At 38.9% G+C, this 20274-nt stretch overlaps 1 protein-coding gene across 1 annotated transcript in view; it reads right to left on the reverse strand.

The window, feature by feature from the left end:
• Positions 1-6058: 6058 nt before the first annotated feature.
• Positions 6059-20274, reverse strand: part of SYT16 (synaptotagmin 16) — a 105479-nt gene continuing 91263 nt past the window's right edge. The window contains exon 6 of the mRNA XM_004426223.3: positions 6059-6921. Coding sequence (XP_004426280.3) covers positions 6608-6921 — 314 coding nt within the window. The 3' untranslated portion in view covers positions 6059-6607. The remainder of the gene's footprint in view (positions 6922-20274) is intronic.

A 20274-nucleotide genomic window follows, 5' to 3' on the forward strand; every position in this document is an offset into this window, starting at 1 on the left:
GATTGTTGAACTCACACTGTTTTACTCATCTGCTCTTCTCCAGCCCCTAGCCCCAAGTCTGGGACATAATATACTTAATAAATGTCTTTTGAATGGATAAATTTTGTATAAACTAAACAATTTTAACAAAACAGCAAGTAGACACTTTAAGGGGAAAAGGAAGTAGACAAAAATAATGCGTAAATATGGCAGTCCCAATGGGAAGGCAGCTTTCTCACTATCTTCAGAGTAGAATTGGTAGCCTTGTCACTCAAAAGCTTGAAGTAAGAACTCCCATGGGGACACTTGAAGGCAGCATTAGTGAGCACTGGGGAGCAGGTAGCAACATTCAGTGGTAGTTTTATTCTAAGAGCACCCACGGGCCTCCATGACTGCCTCTGAGTTTGTTCCATAAAGGCTCAAGCTGTTTCATAGGTTCCACGGTGGCTATTAATATAACTGCTTTGTGACCCAGGGGAAACAGAAACAGTCAGAGCACCATAGGAGAGGAAACTCACCCGGAGACTGAAGGCATCCCCAAAGCCACCTGATCAGAGCCCCAACAGGAACTCCCCAGAGAAAACCCTCCACGTTGTAGAGAAAAATCAGTGTGGAAAAAATGTCCAAAAGGGAAGAGGACAGGCCTAGATGTTGTTATTGTTGATTCTGTTTGGAGGTTACATACAAAATATTAGACTTAGAAGGAACTTTATAAAGACTATCCTGGGTGCCCTCCCATTCTCCTTTAGACAGAACCAACACCTCAAGCAGATGTTTCTATTTTAAAAGACTTCCAAAGATGATGATTCTGTGATCTCCCTCAGTGATTCCCCTTCCAATGTGACCAAGGCCCACAGCAGGTCCTGGGCTTCCTAGACACTTTCTCCAAGAAAGTCAGTCAGCACGTTTTACCTCCTTCCAATAACCCATAGCAAGGAACTTTACTTTTTACGGCCCGTGATTAGACTGATTTAACTGTATATTGGTAAGTATTGTTGTTTTTATGATGAGGATTAATTGCTTCAATGTGTAGTCACAGCAGGCCAAAAAGATATTCAGTCCTGTGCTATTTCTAATAGCACAGTGTTAGACACAAGGAAATCCAATGAATACATTTGGAATTAATACAAAACAACCTTCATATAATTCTCCTTATACGTAAGTTAAACTCTAGACTTGATTCAGGTAGAAGCTCTAACTGTGCACACGGTCAAGAAGAGGAGGAGGACATTGTCCTCTTGGGAAGACTCTTTACATTCTGGATGACGGTTACCAGACATCACTGCACAGCCTTCTCAGTTCCCATGCACCCCTTTAACTTCCCTACATGCAGAATTATTCCCAACTAAAACCCCTAAGCTAAGTGATTCTTCTCCAATTTCTTCACGTTTCTTCTGAATTGGGAAGCCTAGACCTCGAGTCAGCGCTTTGGCAATTTGGCAAGACTGGGAATGTAGCCTCACACTCCCCCATCCCAGATTCACACTTAGTTGAAAACCACAAATGGTACCTGACCGGTTCATGGCACCTGGTGACACTAAACTTCAGGGGCTTTGTTGCTGACCACTTCTCCAGAACAAACGTCCACAAAGTTTTTTCTAAATTCTCAGGAAAGTCTCCTCTTCACTCAAGGTTTGAACACTTGAGAACAACCAAACTTGCTTTGTATTACATCAAGTCACTCTTAAAAGCCATTTTAAAAGGGAGTTAGTATCAACTCTGATAGAATTCCTTTCATTATGATCTCTTAAGGGCAACAATGAGAAATAGTTGGTCCTGAATAGAACTTTCCAGTCAAATAGTTAGATAAGTTTTGATAGCTGCATTATTAGATCATTTAAAAATTTTTGCCTATAAGTATATAATATGAATATATAACATAGGCCAAAAAAAAGTGCTGTCCATTTTAAGAAGTGTCAGTACAGTGCCACACCATTTATTTTACTTTTTCAGATCAAAGTTGAAAAATGTACTCAAGATGCCGCCTTTACCAACTCTGGATAGGTACGAAGTGCTCTGTCCATGGATGAGGAGCAGAGAAGAGCTGGGGCGAGGAGGGGCCTTGTCAGTGACTTACCAAGATGTGCACACAAGCCCCAAGGTTTTGTACCTGTCCCCCACTCAAGCTAAGAGGGTAAAAGACAAAGATTTGGTTATTATACCTCATTGGTGATTTATTAAGGCTCAATTTCCTCCATACACCAGGCTTACTTCTGTTTAGGTTGCCCCAATAAGACTTCCTTTCTTTACAAATTCAGACTAGCTCCATGAGCATATCCTTTTTAAAGTACCTGAAAATGGTCTTTAGCTTTTCTCTAATGTTACTATTACTTTCACTAGAAAGAGAAATAAATCTTAAATGCCTTTTTCTTTTTTAAGCATGATTGTGAGGGGGAAATACTGAATGCTGACTATATGCCAGCTCTATGAGGTTATTTCATTAATGTCTTTTTAAAAACCTTAGAGGTAGGTATTATATCCATTTCTAGTTGAGTAAACAGGGACACAGGCTGGCTAAGCCATTTTCTTAAGGCCCCACAGTTAGCAGAGTTCCATCCAAACAACCCAGGCTAAGCCCACAGCCTATGCTAACGTCTCTGAGTTGTGTTAGACCAGTTTCATTTCCCCCATCTTCAAGTATTTCCCAGAAATCCACAAGTTGTAAAAAATAGCTAGTTAACCTGAAATGTCTTTTGGTTTATTAGTTTACTCTTCTTCAATATATGCCAGTGGATGCTGAAACTATCCAGCATATTTATTTATTCTTTATTACTTCCATACACGTGCTATATGATTTGTATGTGTGTTTTATAGTTTGCCTAGCTTTTCTCTTTGGAACAAATGAATGATTTTTTTAAAAACAATAAAAATACTTTTGCCATTTCAGGATTATCTATCATTTGCTTTTGTTGTGGATCAAACAGAATGGAATGTTCTTTAGGTACTGTTTCCTCAAAGGTAAGAGGAGATTCCATGCATGTTTTCTAATCTTGTTTCTTTATCATTAAAGAATATGCCTCCATTTAGTTTTATGTCATCTACAAATCATCCTTTCCTACTCACTTTTCTGATCTTAATGTACTAAGTCCTCTGCTGCAAAAGGATAACCAGGCTTTTGGGAAACCCACACTGAACCATCAATTTAATCAATTCAACAGCTAGCAGAGAAGCATTTTCATTTAAACTGATGGTAGTTTCCACTTAAATAATGCTTTACTTGAGAAGAAGAGAGTTTTGGTTGTCAGATAAAACCATTTAGTGCAGCCAGGACGTACAGCAGAGTGACTAACTGAGAAGTGTCAACAATTTGTAAAATATTGTGAGAGCTCCATGTTGCAAAGGCAGAGGCTGTGTTTCAGGCTTGGTGTAGCACCTAGCACTCTGGAGAATATCAACGTTTGAGGTCAATCAGTTACCGTCATTGAAGGAGGAGCAGGGTCAACAGTGCCTAAATGCAGTGCCATACTCTCTCTTCCCCTTGCAATCATGCTGAGAATTCTTTCTCAAACTTCGGGCAGGTGGAATGCCGAGTGTAATACATCCAAAGGCATTACGACTTCTTCTTCTGTTCAGGATGGCAAGACTTCCCTTCACAGTTATGCACCATCAGCAAAAACAGGGTCGAAAACAACTGCGCATCACACTGGGAGCCAGTGAAGGAGACAGAAGTGGAGCAGGTGCTCGGCTGCCTGGTGAATGGCCCATTTAAAAAGTCAACAATGGTCAGAGGGAGCTCAAGAGCCACCACCGAGACTGGGGAAACCAGCACTTCTCAATTCAGCGTCAACTCACGCCCAGAAAGAAGGCACGCTATAAAGCCCAGTTCCAGAAGCCTAGTGCATCCTTTACCCTCCACGATATTATTTAAAAAGCATTCTCTTCAGGAAAAATCATGGAAAGAACTACTCAGGCAGCAAAACTGGTGCTTCTGCAATTTCAAATGTCCCTATGAGATATTAATTATTAGCTGGATAAAATGGGCAAAAGCAGCTTTTCATTGCAGAACCAACTAATTATCTTTCATAACTCTTTTGAAAAGCAAACGTAGATGTAGAAGCTCGAGTGAAAAGCACGTTAAATGCATTGTGTCTAGACTTTGCCAAGAAAATGAGGGAGTTTAAGTGCACAAAATCAAAAGTTCTTACTAAACCAGAATTTCAAATCAATGTAAAAAAAATTCAGCCTCACATTTTAATGTATCTTGTCATTAGCATTTTATGTTTATACACTCAGCTGTGGGGTGAATGTTGCTGTATGTTCAAGATGTGCATGCATCCAACATGGTGAGTAATACCAACACAGTATAATTATAAAAATAAAAAACGCGTTTCAGGCATCTCTTCCCTTAAAATGCTGCACATTCCTGTAACTGCACCATAAGCAGACTACTGGAAGGCAGATCAAACACACAGGGATATCTCCACCTCACCAGCAGAAAACCTCAAAACTGGGTGGGGTAAGGCAGCAGAAAATGAAGGATAGGTGACCACTAGGCAACATGAGACAAAGGATGCAACAAAATGCGGAGGGGGAAAATATGAGGGGAAAAATCCAGGGCTGTCTCTACAATATATGCAGGTTTTTTGCAAATGTAAATTTTAAAGTGAATGCTGCTTTTATGTTCCTGCATAAAGGAAAGCATAACAAGGCTGCTCTACTTCCCTTTAAACACAAGCACATAAAGAGAGTAAGGGATGTGAAAAGCCAATTCTTTGTGCCGCTACTTAATCAATTGCACTCAGTTCTCCTCGATGACACAGCCACACTGCAGAGACCACTCAGCGTTTAATGGACATAATGTTGGAAAAGCACTTTGAGGTCTTCCAAGGAAAGGCAGGGTAAAAACCCAAAGGAGCATGGTTTTATTACTCATTCCCAAGAACTGAGCAGCATTATATAGGAAACTCCCAAGACCCAAAAAGAAATTAAGATATTAATTTATTTTGCTAATTCTGATTCTTTCATGTGAGATCACTTCTTTCAAAAGTTGGAACTTGAAATCGTTGTAGGGTTATTCTGTGCCCTAGTCTGGTCTTCTCAGGATAACCATTATACACAGTAAGGAATAAATATGTTCTTCAAGTGCTACAGCCTACGTTTACAATCTGTCCAAATGCAGAGCTGAGGAGGAGTTCTGTGTTTTTAACTGTATACATCCATCACTAGCTATCACTCGTCCCACAGACAGCAAAAAGTCAACAATGAAACATACAAGCTGAAAATAAGCGACTGAGCAATTGCTCAGAAAAGCTGCACGCTGGGCTCGGAGTTACATGTACACACATTCCCTTCCCTTTTTTTATTACTGCCTATTTAAAGTAATTGCAATAAAGGGCTCAGATCTAAGAAAAAAGAAAAATAAACATGCCCTGCACAAATAGGTAAAAGTCAGTCGGAAGTAAAAGTTCATGCTCGTAACCACACAAGACCAGTGTTCTACATGGCACAGGCCCAGAATGCAAGTAGTGACTAATATATTTGCTGCAAACGCCATGAAAAAGGACAATTATAGGCACTTCAAACGCTCAACGAAAAATTTAGTGTCATTCCATACCAGCTGAGGATATTTCTTCATTCACAGGTATTATAGCATGTTCATTTCTAAGAGTCAATCAAATCAACATTTATTAAAGACCCATTGTGTACAATTTACTATGCCAATGATGGAAAATAGTGCATAAAAAAGAGTATGGGTTACATGCAGGCGTACATTCAAATATATGGATGAGTATATATTATTGAATATAGAAAAACTATAATCTATAAGGAGAATGCTAAAGTCAGAAAAATCAGTAATACCATGATTTAAATAGGGTTTTGCTTTTCTCATTCTGTAGGAATTTATTAGGTGAGAAAAACAGCATAAAAACCTTGAAAGTTGTAAGCTGGAAAATCCTACACAGTCAAAAGGAGACAAGTAGTTTTTGAACTCTTTTTTCAGCTTCAAAATGATTCATCTAACCAAATCTCATAGTAAACCACAATATATAAATGAGATAAAAAGAGGTATTTAATTAATACAAATTTGTTTTCTAAGTGCAAGTTTATAACATTTATTTGTTAGGTAAATAAATGAGGGTGTTTTTTTTTTTTTTTTTGATAAAGGGAAAAATGTGAAATAGGGGATTATGGATGACAGTTACATTCTTCTATGAGCCTCGGCATCTGACTCATTTCTGTGTTTTGGAGTTTTTCGCACCATATTAAGAAAATTCTGATTCATACTCATAAGTGGTTGCAAATAGTAACATTTAACAGCTCTCTTGCAATCTCAGGTTACTCTTCAAGCAAACAGAGACAGCAGAAGCTTCATTCCATAGCCTGAACCAAAACTCAATAAGCTATTAACACAAATTAACACATCATCACTGCTTGCAACTACGTTAACATTTTCCATATAGTTGACTGATTATTTAGGATTTTTAAAAATTACAATACTTAAATCCAAATCAAACCTTTGAGAAACCCAAAGATCCCCCCACTCCCAGAATATCCTAGGGGTTAGTAGAATCCAATCGCTATTGAAAGCCTGTCTTTACAAAGCCTGCCAGCATGCGCTCAGTTGGTACCAGTGGTCGTAACACGGGTCACCAGGGTGGATGTAGCACACAAATGCCCGTTGGCAAACCTAGGACTCGAGCAAGGTGTGCCACCTGCAGACCTGCTGACCTTTGGCCTCCTTCATCTCCTCCCAGTGGTCTTGTTCCTCCTCTCCACTACTGTTCTGGCCCAGAGCAATCCAACCAATCATCTCTTTACGCTTCATAGTACGCCTATTATAAATGGAAATCATCAACGTGACATCAGAGAGCTGAAAGAGGGCCACCTGGAAAACAAAGGTCTCCTTATAGACAGGACTGGGCTGACCACGTCGAATGGATGTCTTGCAGCGTGACATCTCTTGACCCACAGAATTGAGGAGAAAGAGCTTTCCATATGTATCTAAGAAAAAAAATAATGGAAATAAGAAAACATCAGTGCTTTCTGTTCTGTTGGTTTAGTTGTAATATTTACATGGGCTGCAAACTTTTCCTTTTTAACATACTGAGCAGCATCCTTATGCATGGTACTTCTTGCAGAACTAATATATCTTACATGAATTATTAAGGAAAGGGATTATTACTTTGAACGCTTAAAGTTTCCTCCAGCCCACTATCGGGCACCTTGCTGATGTTTATTAGACGTTCTCTGTATGCAGGGGTGTATACATGCGTGGGCATATGTGCCATGCACAGTTCTTCATCCACATTTTATTTATGTAACAAGATAAGTATATACATTTTGTTCTACATGTTTTTTTTTCTTTTCATAGTCAAAATACTGTTTTATGCCTAGGTTAGTCTCTTCTCACTCTCTACATATTTTTTGGACCATCTCATCCATCCAATGTCAACTGAATCAAATTTGTATCTCTGGCCTAGTCTTCCCTCCCAAGCTCAAGACCCAACTGAATACCACACTTCTTTTAGTGGACATCCACACACATCTCACACCAATACGTCCCCAACTCTTAAAAACTTGCTGCTCCAGTGTTCCCCATCTCTGGGAATGGTAGTTTCATCCACTCAATGATCCAGATGAGGCATCAGGACTACATTTTTGACAAGACTGGCTTCCTCACTCCTAGTCCAGCCAACCAACCCCAAATCCACCCACTTCTTTCCATCCCCAATGCCACTGAACTCTCAGTGTACACCGTAAGCTCAGGTCACCAGCATCTCTCATGTGCATTTCTGCATGTTTCCTCACCAAACTCCAGTCACACGATTGCCCTGTCCCACAGACAGAGGGATCTTTGTAAATTGCATATCTGGTCATGTCACTCTCACTAATAAAAAAAACTAAACCTTCCAGACTTCCCACTAATCTCGGGATAACACTAAATTTCCTGGTATAGACTACATCCCCTGGCTCTCTTTGTCTTCCGGTCTCACTGTGCACCCCTGTCGCCCTTACACACTGCATTCCCACTACACTGAACCACCTGCAGGATATCTAGCCTGTCCTGCTCTCTTTCCTTTTCACTCTGCACAAGCTGTGCATGCGCTGACATCCCAAGTGATATCCACCTTCACTTGCCCTCGGTTCATTAGCTGGTTTTGAAACATCACTGTATCCAGGAATCTGCTGATCACTTCCTCCTCCCCGCAGCCCTGGTTCAGACAAGCCTCCTGCAGCCTTCATCAAAATCTAGTTTTAGCCTAGATCTCAGCACTCACCACCCAGCAGTGTCACTGCCTGTTTACCCAACTGCAAGACCGTCAGTTCCCCACTGGTAGAAGGAGGGATTGTCTTGTTACCTCTGCACCCCCGATGCCTGACCGGATGTTTAACAGGTGGCAAACATTCAATAAATGTTAAATATTTTTTAATGAATATTTATGACTATCCAGGAGGCTTAACTTTTTTTTTCTTTTGGTCTTTAGTTTTCAAACTCAAAAAATGAAGCAAAATCCCTTGTTTTATAACTCCAGCACCAGAGTGCTATAAAATGATTAGCATCATATGTTTAGTCATTTATAGAAAGGAAAGACAATATCCAAATTTTACTGACAATGTCTACTACTGCTAAAATTTCTGAATGTATCATTACAAAGAATATCATCTCCTCACACAATTATATTTTATTGAAATTATTTATGGGGCTCCCAGTGGCACAGCGGTTAAGTGCGAGCACTCCACTGTGGCAGTGGGGTTCAAGGGTTTGGATCCCAGGTACGCACCGATGCACTGCTTATCAAGCCACGCTGTGGCGACGTTCCATATAAAGTAGAGGAAGATGGGCACAGATGCTAGCCTAGGGCCAATCTTCCTCACCAAAAAAAAGAGGAGGATTGGCATTGAATGTTAGCTCAGGGCTGATCTTCCTCACAAAAAAAATAAATAAATAAAATTATTTATCGATTTCTAGACTTTTAACTACAATTTTTATCACTAACTCACGTGTTCTATTTTTCTAAAAAACAATCTAACTGTTAGGGTGTTTCCCGAATTCTGTCAGTCTGTACATTCTGTTCCACACAGGCTGAAAGCGGATTAGTGTTTACTGCTCACTTTCCCACCTAACAACAAGTCAAACTTTTAAAAGTGTAAACCCAGATCCCTGTAATTTACTGTTCCCTACAAGAGTATTGTAAGATAGGAAACAAATTACAACCTGCGGTTTTCTTTCTATGTTGATCTTTTTCTATTCCGGTTTGATGTGTTATTTTATGCACTTATCTGCTGAGAAACACAAGGTGTGAAATTACACTTCAGGTGTGAAAACACTTCTCTGTCTCAGAAACAGGCTCTCCACTCTCCAAACTGCGCTATGGAAAAAGCTGTCAGAAAACCGACAACGGGGGAGGGAATTTGTGTGACCGCAGCTGTGCAGCTGCATGATTTCTGTAGGAAAAGTTCAATCCAGTCCCCAAACTGCTCTGGCAATTCCGCTGCCAGCAACGGCAGTGGGAATTGAGTTAATCCTGCAAACACAGACCTGCTCATTTCACAAAGAGAGCAATTCCAAGCTTTATCCTGTCAGAAGGTCGTTTTCTAATTACAAGAAAAGCCACTTACTACCAAACCTCCATCACTGAAGCTGAATTGTAAGTGACAAAAGGGAAAACAATAATTTTATAAACAATCCAGTCTGAGGACACCTGACCAAAAGAAGGAAATGTTGCTGATGGTCCCAGCTCAAAAGGGAACATTTGTCAGCAATAATAATGTGCTTGCTTTTTCTCACTCCGAGCAGAGGCTCAGGAAATTCTACTCATGCAGAATAGTGAGGAGCATGGCTGGGGTCTTTGGGGGTTCAGTGACTTATTCTGATGAGCACCAGTCAGAATGGATAAAGAAAGGGTCCAGCTAAGTAAATATACAATTTTACTGAGATCGGTTCTAATTCTTTGGAGTTGATAATACTTGCTACAAAACAACATCAAGCAACAGTTTATCCTCTGATGATGATTCAGAAAGCCCCTCAGTATCTCTAGTAACTTAAAACCTTCATCAACAGGCTGAATGGGTCATAATCCCTTGATAGTTCTGGATGCTGCTCTTCTGACTCAGCCCTGTCAACTGCTTTAGCAGTCACTTGTCTCTTTCTCCATAAAGGAAGATGCCACATGTATCAAAAGAGATAACAGTACACAATCCTCAATTTATCATGGCACAAAGAATGTCATTGGGAAATCAGAAGTCATTTTTCCAAAGAAACAAGAAGATACATATAGCCCATACAAAATACCTGCCCATCTGCAGTGTGATGTTCTACGAACTGTGCTACAGACTCAGGCTCAGGATAGCATGGGGGACCACGATTCTCTGGGCAAGAGAAGGGAATGTGGTCATTCAACCCACCCTTTCCTTTTAATTTATTAATAATGCCAAACATTTTAAACATACCTAAGGGAGTAGAGAATAATATTACACATACCCAAATAGCCACCACAGACTTGTGATATTTAGTATTTGTCATATTTATTACTGATCTTTTTGCTTTTGGTTTGATTTTTAAGAAATAAAACATTATAATTGAAGATCTTTGAGTACTCTTCTTTGATCCTGTTCAACTTCTCTCATTAAAGGTAACTACTATCCTGGATTTGGAGTTCGTTGTTTTCATGTATGTTTTTAGACTTTTACTATACAAGTAGATGTAACTAAAGACATCCAAAATATATTTCAGTATTTTGCACATTAAAAAAAAATATTTAGGGACCGGCCCGGTGGTGTAGCAGTTAAGGTCACATGCTCTGCTGCGGCAGCCCAGGGATCGCAGGTTCAGATCCTGGGCACGCACAGACGCACCACTTGTCAAGCCATGCTGTGGCAGCGTCCCATATAAAGTAGAGGATGATGGATATGGATGTTAGTCCAGGGCCAATCTTCCTCAGCAAAAAGAGGAGGATCGGCAACAGATGTTGGCTCAGGGCTAATCTTCCTCACAAAAAAAAGAAAAATTTAACATTTTAGCATATGTCTTCCCAAAACTTACTTTTTTTTTCATTCAGCATTAAAATTTTTGTATTATCTGTATTGATATATACACCCATGATACATTTATTTTAACTGCTGTATAGTGTTCCAGTGTATTAGTAAACCACAATTCACTTATCCAGTCTCTTAATTAGTGGATATTTCATTGTTTATAATAACCAAGAATTGAAAAGATTTCAGTGAACATTTTTCAATATTTTCCATTGTACCAATATTTGAGAATTTCTCTAGTGCATCCCTAGGAGTGGATCACTGGTTTTTTATAAATTCTAGATACAGAATCTTTGTTGTATTTATTGCTAATATCTTCCCCCTGCATGTGCTTATCCTTTTGCTTTATTTATAGCGACTTTTGTAGTATAAATGTTTTAAATTTTTGTGGAGTCAGATTTGTCACTGTTTTCCTTTCCAGTTGATGCTTTTTACAAAAAAATTATTTAAGAAATCCTACCCAAACTCAATAGTTTCCCATACGTTCTTCTATAAGTTTTAAGAATTTGTTTTTCAAATTTGATCTTTTTTTAATTGATATATAATTGACATACATTTATTAATTTTAAGCATACAATATAATGATTTAATATATATATATATTACAAAATGATTACCACAATAATTTTAGTTAACATCCATCAACACACAGGTACAAATTATTTTTTCCTGTGATGAGAACTTTTAAAATCTACTGTTAGCAACTTCCACACGTACAATACAGTATTGTAAACTATGGTCACTATGCTGTACATTACATTCCCAGGTCTTATTTATATTACAACTGGAAGTTTGTACCTTCTGACCACCTTCACCTATTTTGCCCACCCCCCAACCCCCTGTCTCTGGCAACGACCAACCTGTTCTCTGTATCTATGAGCTTGATTTATTTTAGATTCAACATATAAGTGAGATCATACACTATTTGTCTTTCTCTGTCTGACTTACCACATTTGATCTTTATTGCACCTGAAATTGATCTTTGTGTGTGGTGTGAGGTAGGGGTCTAATTATTTTTTCCATATGGGAAGCATTATTTATTAAATAATCCATTATCTCCCAGCTGATTCATAATACAACATCCATCAGATATCAAGTTTCCAGGCTTGGGTATCTTTTCCTAAGCCTGATAATATTTATCACCATCATTTTATAATATGTCTTGATATCTGCTAGGGAGAATTCCCCATCACCTTTTTAAAAACTGTTTTTGTATTCTAAGCTCTTGCTTGGTTTAACTGGCTCTTGCATATGAATTTTAGAATCATCTTATCAAGTTCTAAAAAAAAAAATAAAGTGAAACACACCAAAAAACAGTGTTGAAATTTTTATTGGGATTGTACTGAATATATAGATTAATTTGGGAAAAGTTATTTTCACGATATGGAATATTCTCACCAATGAACGTGGTATATCTATCTATTTAGTTTTCTTTTACGTCTTTCAAAAAGTTTGGTAATTTTTTTCTATAATTTTATCTTTTATTATTATCCTTTAGTATCTTAGATATTTTGTTGCTGTTGTAAATGGTAGTGTTTTAAAACTCTACTTTCTAATTGTTCCTGATGTATTAGAAAACAATGATTTTATATAATAAGAATTATCTTATTAAATTTGTAGGATTTTCTTGTATTTTTAATGTAGACAATCATATTTTCTACAAATAATGGCAGTTTTGTTTCTTCCTTTCAAGCTTTAAATTTTTATTTCCATTTCTTATTCTACTGAATTGCCTTGAGCCTCCAGTCTCATGTTGAATAAGAGTGATGCTAGTGGGAATGCTTATTTTTGCTACTGACTTTGAGGGATTTCACAATTAAGAATGATAGTTAGGGTAGATTTTTCTTAAAATGTCTACTATCAAGGTTAAGCATCTTCCCTTCTGTACCACATATTAGTTATTGATATTCAATACCATTTCCACCTTTCTAAGCTCTTTCTTACATCAACGGGGCAGAAAGCCTTAAAACTACATTCCTCTAAATCTCTTGCCAGTAAGATCCCAGTTAGAGTCCACTAATGAAAGCTACTTTATGAGACTGTAACATAGAAGGAGAGGGGAGTTTTGCCCCTGGTGTTCAAACATGAGAATCACTCCTTTCATGTGCACACAGCTCAGACCATATTGGCACCTTCCCTGTGATGCCTGCTACTGGATTTCCTGAAAAGAGCCTTTACTTCCCAGCCTTCCCATATTTAAACCCTATGAAAACAACTTCTAACTCAAAATTTTCTAGAGTATTTTCTATTTTCTTGACAAAATCTGACTGATAAAGTAATTGGTAATCTGAGCTGGAATGTTACCATGATAAAAAAAAAATAAGAAGAAGAATGGGCACTGGCCTGGAAGTTGGGTTCTAGGTGATGAAGAAACTAATATTAGAGGCTAGAACAGTACAGATCTATAATCCATATTATGCGACAGTAAAATTGCCATCTGCTATGACTTGGAAGGAAGAGCATATGCCTAAGGAGTTTGTTGCTCTAGGAAAACAGTTTGAAAAACAGAATGTTAGAAGTGTGTATTCAGTACTACTGGCTTCATTTAGGGGGTTGGGGGCGGGGTGAAATGTAAGCTTGGGGAAGAACTGACCAGTGCGAAAGGAAAAGGGAAAGGAAAAAGAGTATACGGAAATTCAGAGCTTTTTGTAGCTAGAAAAGCTGATTGCTTCCAGACCTCCAAACATGAGAGAGAGATTATAAAAGGCTTTGAGCAACAAAGGCCCAGTGAACCTTCTCAGGTGAATAATGTGACAGTGATTCAGCTCAAATATCAAATTAAGGATGTAGGCTTCCCACCAGATTTGAGTTGACTGGGCCATATGACTGAGTTCTGAATAACGGAGTATGAGAAGTGATAAGTATTACCTTCAACCGTGGCTATATTCAACTACTCCCACTCAAGCAAGAAATCTCCCACGTGGTCTCTTCTCCTTTCATGACAATAGTGGAGGTCATATTTTGAATATGATTATCCCCTCATGAAATGGAAAGAGCCTGTGTGCCTTAGTCACAGCTTAGAGGACAGTCCCCTGACTCACTCTGGACTTCGATGCTAGAGACAAACGAACCTCTGCTGTGTTAAGCCACTGAGACCACAGGGTTTATTTGCTATTGCATCGTAGGCTAGTCTACACTAATACACATTCTATTACTCATCTGCTAAGAGTTATTTTTATAAATAATGGAAAGCACATTTTATCAAACATTCTTTTGCATCTATTGAGATATCATAATGTTTTCTGATAATTCAGTTAATACGGTGAATTACACCAGCAGATTTTTCCTAATGTTAAATCATTCTCGCATTCCTGAGCTAAGCCCAATTTGTTGGTAATTAGTATTTTTTTTCGTATATATTATGAGGCTAAGTGAGCCCAATATAAACTGCAGTGTGTGCGAGAGGATGTGGGGAAGGGGCACAGGGAGAGACTGAGAGGAAGAGAGAAATATTAACCTAATCTTATATCTATCTTTCACATAGGAGTTTTAGTCCGTTTACATTTATTATGATCACTGATATATTTTGATTTCTTTTTTTGGTTTTTGCTTTCTATTTATTCTTCATTTTCTATGCTTTTAAATATCTTTTTTCTGCTTTCTATTGGATTAATTGAATTTTCTTTTTTCTTATTTATTCCCTCTATTGGTTTGAAAGTTGGATTAAAATTTTAACATGTACACTTGATTTAATGTCTAAAATCGATCATTATTTCTACCCTCCTCTTAAGCAACATAAAGACCTTAGAATTCTTTGACTTCCATCTCCCCTTCCCATCCTTCATGTTATTTCTGCCTAGAATTTTATTTCCACTTTGTTGTAGTCCTAATACTAGTCATTTTTTCCTACTGTTGCTGTTTTGTTATATGTTGTCTATACATGCTTATATTTACCTACACGTTTACCAAATTTTTCATTATTCCTTCTTGCATTTCACTACTTCCTTCTATGTTCAATTTCTTTCTTCCTGAAATACATGTTAGTAGTTCTTTCAGTGATAAACCCTTTCAAGCTTTGTGCAAAACATCTTTATTTTCCTTCACGTGAATAGAACACTAAGTTGAGAGTGCTTTTCTCTCAGGACCTTGATGAAATTCTCCCCTTGTCCTCTGGCTTCTATCGTTGCTGTTGAGAAGTCTGTCCTCAGTCTTACTGTCATTCTTCTGCAGGTAACTGGTGTTTTAAAAACAGCATTATTGGGATATAATTCATATACCAAGGTAACTATTTTCTCCCCTGTTGTTTTTCAGATTTTCTGTCTAACTTTGGTATTGTTGTGAGAATTAAATGAATTGATGTAAGTAAAGGAATATCACATATGCACTCAATAAGTTAGTGCCACATACATATAAATCTTCATAAGAATTGGCCATAATTCTGAGCACATAGTGGCTACTAATAAATGCTATATTTAACTGAAAACTGGACCTAGATTTTAAAAGAAGGTGGCATGCCCCATATCTGTCCATTTTCTTTTAGTCCTTTTTTCCCTACACTCTACTTGTAGAGTGTAGTCCGCATCTCACTTCTTCTCACACTAAACGTGAGACAGCTTGATTTGCTTTTTTGTTTTTCTTCCCTCTAGTCTCTGATACTGTGCGTGCCTAACAAGGTTAATATGCTGCTGCTGTAAGTATTATCATTTGGGATGTAATCATCACATGTGGCTAATCAGGCACATGCTGAGAGGCTGGGGAGCTTGTTGTTTTTAACTGGAGGGGACAACTTAATGATAGGTTTTGACAGGGACCATTATCTGTGTGTATATATGCGCATAGACACACAGTGCACAGTCTCTGTAGAAGGAGACGCAGCAAAGATGAAGATGGAGAAAGAGAACTTGCCAACAAAAGAGCTAACATTTTTTGTAACATAGCGCTTATGTCGGTAACATTAGCTTGTTAACCTCATTTAATAGGGAAGGAAATAAAATTCAGAGAAGTTCCATCAAATATCAAGGCCACGCAGTAATTGGGTGGCAGGCCCAGGAAAAGAACAGAACAGAGCTGCTAAATTGTTAGTGAATTGCTTTTCCCATGAAGTCAAATTCGAAAGATAATCAAATGTGTCTAATTCTCAATGATAACTTTTTCAAAAGCGTTTGTAAATGGATATCAGGATTTCAGATGTCTACCAGACACTATAAGCTGCTTTTTCACCTGGGCCATCTGCCATGTACAGATGTGGAGACTATCCCTTGCCATCAGATTTGAAGACGAGCCTGTACCATCTTAGCAGCAATAATGACAACAACATTTTTGAACACTGGCCACATGTACTAAATGAGATATTGCCCTGGAAGTGCCTGGAATGCTTGTTATGTGACTTAGGCTAAGACTAGCTCATGTTTTTACTTCATTTATATACTGTTTCTGAATACGCTCTATGGGCTGGTTTCAGTAATTTTAAAATAGCCTATTTCATCTTCTCTAGGCTACCTATGATTTGAAAAACCCAGCAATTAATAACATGGGCATTTTCACCAAAAAGATAGGTAGGTAGGTAGATAGATAGATAGATAGATAGACAGACAGACAGATGGACAGATGTACATACAGATATAAAAATCAATCTATCTGTCTATCTATCTATCTGATGAATAAAGAAAAGGTTAAAGTCAGAAATGAAGAAATGCTCAGTCACATACTTTCTCTTGGGATGGATGTGGTTTATGAGGATGCTACAGAAGATGCCCTCAGGTTTGGTACCCTGTCTATCCTGTCCAAGAGTGAGTCAGGGAAATAGGGTTGGACCTTGAGATTTCAACATAACAAAAAACAAAGTAATGCCAGGCACTTAAGCCCCTATCTACGGCTAAGACTCATGTTTTATTTTTATTCAACTGACCCAGCTGAACTATTCCAGACCAGACCAGCTTTTTCTGCCCAATGTTTTACAACTAAAATTTTCAAATACACTGAAAACTTGAAATAATTGTACAGTGGACAACCATATACCCATCACTTGGATTCTGCAATTGTTGTATATTGCTCCACTTGTCCTATGAACTGAATGTATGTATCTTCCCCAAATTCATATGTTGAAGCCCTCATCTCCAATGTGATGGTATTTGCACATGGGACATTTGGGAGGTAATTAGGTCATGAGGGTGGAGCCCTCATGAATGGGATTAGTGCCCTTACAAGAAGAGACATGAGAGAGATGATTTCTCTCTCCACCATGTGAGGACACAGCAAGAAGGTGTCTGTCTGCAAACCAAGAAGAAGGTTCTCACCAGGAACTGAATCAGTGGACGCCTTGATCTTGGACTTCACAGCCTCCAGAACCATGAGAAATAAATTTCTGTTGTTTAAGCCATCCATTCTATGGTATTTTTTGTTACAGCAGCCTGAGCTAAGACAGTTTGCTTTCTCACATATCCATGCACCTATCTAGCCATCAATCCATCTTAGCTGTAGCGATCATTGCTCTTCACCCCTAAACATTTCAGCATGCACTTCATTAGCTAGAGTTCAATATTTTATGAATCTCTTCTATTTTAAGGTAAAATTTACATACAGTGAAATGCACAAAGCCTAGTAACATTCAGTAAGTTTTAAGAAGTGCAAACATCCATTTAACCCACACCCCTATCAAAATATAGAACATGCCATCACCCCAGAATATTCCCTCATGTCCCTGCCCAGTCCATCCTGACATCGATGCCAATGCTGAGTTAACCACTCTTCTGCTTTTTTTTCCACTATAGATGAGTTTTGCTTATTTTACAATTTCACATAAACGGAATTATGCAGTAGGTACTATGTTTCTGAGATTCCTCCATGTTATTGAATGCCTCCATTAATTTCATTCCCTTTTTATTGCTGTATAGCATTATACTATATAAATATATCTTAATTTGTTTATTCACAAGGACATGAGGGCTCTTGGCAGTTTTTGCCATTATGAATAAAGCTGCTATGAACATTCTTGTGCAGGTCTTTTTTTTATTTTAACTTATAGGGAAATGCCTAAGAATGGAACTGCTGGATTTTCAGTGCATGTTTAATTGTATATGAAACTGCCAAGCCTTTTCCTAAAGTGGTTGCTCCATTTTACTCTCCCAACAAGAATGTATTCTCCATATCCTCACCAACACTTGGTGGAATCAGCCTTTTTAGTTTTAGCTGGGAGGTGTTGCGGAGACTCATATCTCTAGGAATGCTCCCACCAGCTCCTGCCCATCAGAGCAAAACTTGCCTTTCACTGAGCCCTCTCTCCCAAGGAGTTAACTTCAGAAGTTTGGAGAGTGGTGTTTATATTTCCAGTGGCTTATTTCTTCTAAGATCCTAAAAGAGGAAAAGAACTTCCTCTATCTTGTCCAACTCCTCCATCTTGCTTAGCAAAAAGAGTTTAAAATATCAGAACAGTCATCTGACTGGATCAAGTTAGCAAGTTCCAAGTTATCCTTTGTCTTATATATATTTTGAGGCAAAAGATCCTCTCTTCGTCTCTATTTCCAGCGAGATTTAGAACCTTCAATATTCTAGAGAAGAAAAGTCCCTAGTACTTAGGCTCAGCCGATTTTCCTTCGGGCTTCCCTAAGAACCATTCCTCACGTTATCATAGCCCCCGCGTAAGGCAGGATTCATGTCCCCTCTTTACAGAGGAGGTAACCGCACCTGAGAATAGAATCTCAAGCACAGGATGTGTGATCCTCACACACACGTTCCTACCTGTGCCTCTCCCCCGGCGGGCAGCTCCGCCGTCGTGGACTCTGCCACGGAACCAGGGCCTCCTGCCCTCCCTCCACCTCCACCGTGCAGACAAAGCACTTGGCAGGCTCCCTCCGTGACTCCCCACTCCCAAGCCCATTCACCTCCCCACTTGCATCCTCTCTGCTTCTCCCCCTCGCTCTTCCAACTCTGCTCAGTTACCTCCTAAAACTCTTGTTGCCTTTCCTTTCTCTCTCGTTCTTTTCCATATGGGAACTAAAAATGTATCCTAAGCTTGCCTGAGGACTGCCCAAGTACCGCTAGTGGCGTCACTAAGAGAGACATAATGAAGAACCAACGCCAGCAACGTCTAAAGCCCTGGAAGGGGCCAAGAGGTCCCTTTCAGAACCTCTACAAAGGAACTTTCTCCTTTCTCAACCCCTCCTAATTAAACTGGCTTTTCCTCAAGTACCAACATTCTACACAAACAAAACACTTTTGTCTTCACTATTGGGTTTCTGTGCTAATTACTAGCATCACAGCAACATTGTCTTCTATTACTTCAGTTGCAAAGATACAGCATGTCAGTCACGTTTTAAATTAAATTGCAACACTATGTCTATGAAAAATCATGTAGTAAATGCCAAACTGACAAACTTTTGGAATAAAATCAATTTTTTGCTATTTTTGCCTTTTTTTCCTATTCAGTTTTAAACATTTGTTACAAGAATTTCCTCTTTGGCATATCTTCTTTCATGTAGAAATGTATGAAAATACAATAGTACCATCCTCAGCATCACAGCTTTATATGTATTATCCTTACCTGGAAAGTACATATTATTACGAACCAATTTTACAGATGAGGAAACCGAGATTCAGAAAAGTTTAGTAACTCACAGCTAGTAAGTGGCAGAGCGTGAAGTCACACCTTAGTTTGTCAGCCTCCAGATGATGCTTTCTTAGCCGCCATGCTGTCCTTCTCCCCTGTATGGCCTGTGCCACCCAGCACACAATTAAAGCTTTCCAGCATGGTCCAGGATAAGCCACAACTGTGTGATCCACCTCCCCATCATTCTCTGCAGCTCTACCACGTTCTTCCCCCAAAATTGTTCAGATCTCACCAAATCTCAGAAGGACAGGGAAAGAGACTGGCAAAAGCTCTGAAGGAAAAGCAGTAAATCCAGATCTTTAGTAAATTTAGAGCTATTTTTTGTTTTTTTGGAAGAGATCAGCCCTGAGCTAACATCTGCCAACCCTCCTCCTTTTTTGCTGAGGAAGACTGGCCCTGGGCTAACACCCATGCCCATCTTCCTCCACTTTATATGGGATGCCGCCACAGCATGGCTTACCAAGCAGTGAGTCCGTGCATGCCCGGGATCCGAACCGGTGAACCCCGGGCTGCTGCAGCGGAACCCACGCACTTAACCGCTTGCGCCACCAGGCCGGCCCCAGTGGAGCTATTTTTTAAAAAAAAGCTGTATCTAGCAAAGAGACTCTAGCTATGCAATTAATAATCAGCACCTATTATGCATTTTAAATAGCTCTCACCTGGCTCTGAGCATGGGCACAGAATCTGGCTTATGCACCTGGGCTATTCTGTTATCCAGAGTGCTAGGCTTTCCTTACTAACTGGCTCTAATGGCTTTAATCAGATTGGCTGAC

Source organism: Ceratotherium simum, chromosome 24, assembly GCF_057802395.1.
Source record: "Ceratotherium simum simum isolate JZ-2026a chromosome 24, ASM5780239v1, whole genome shotgun sequence".
Classification (NCBI taxonomy): Eukaryota; Metazoa; Chordata; class Mammalia; order Perissodactyla; family Rhinocerotidae; genus Ceratotherium; species Ceratotherium simum.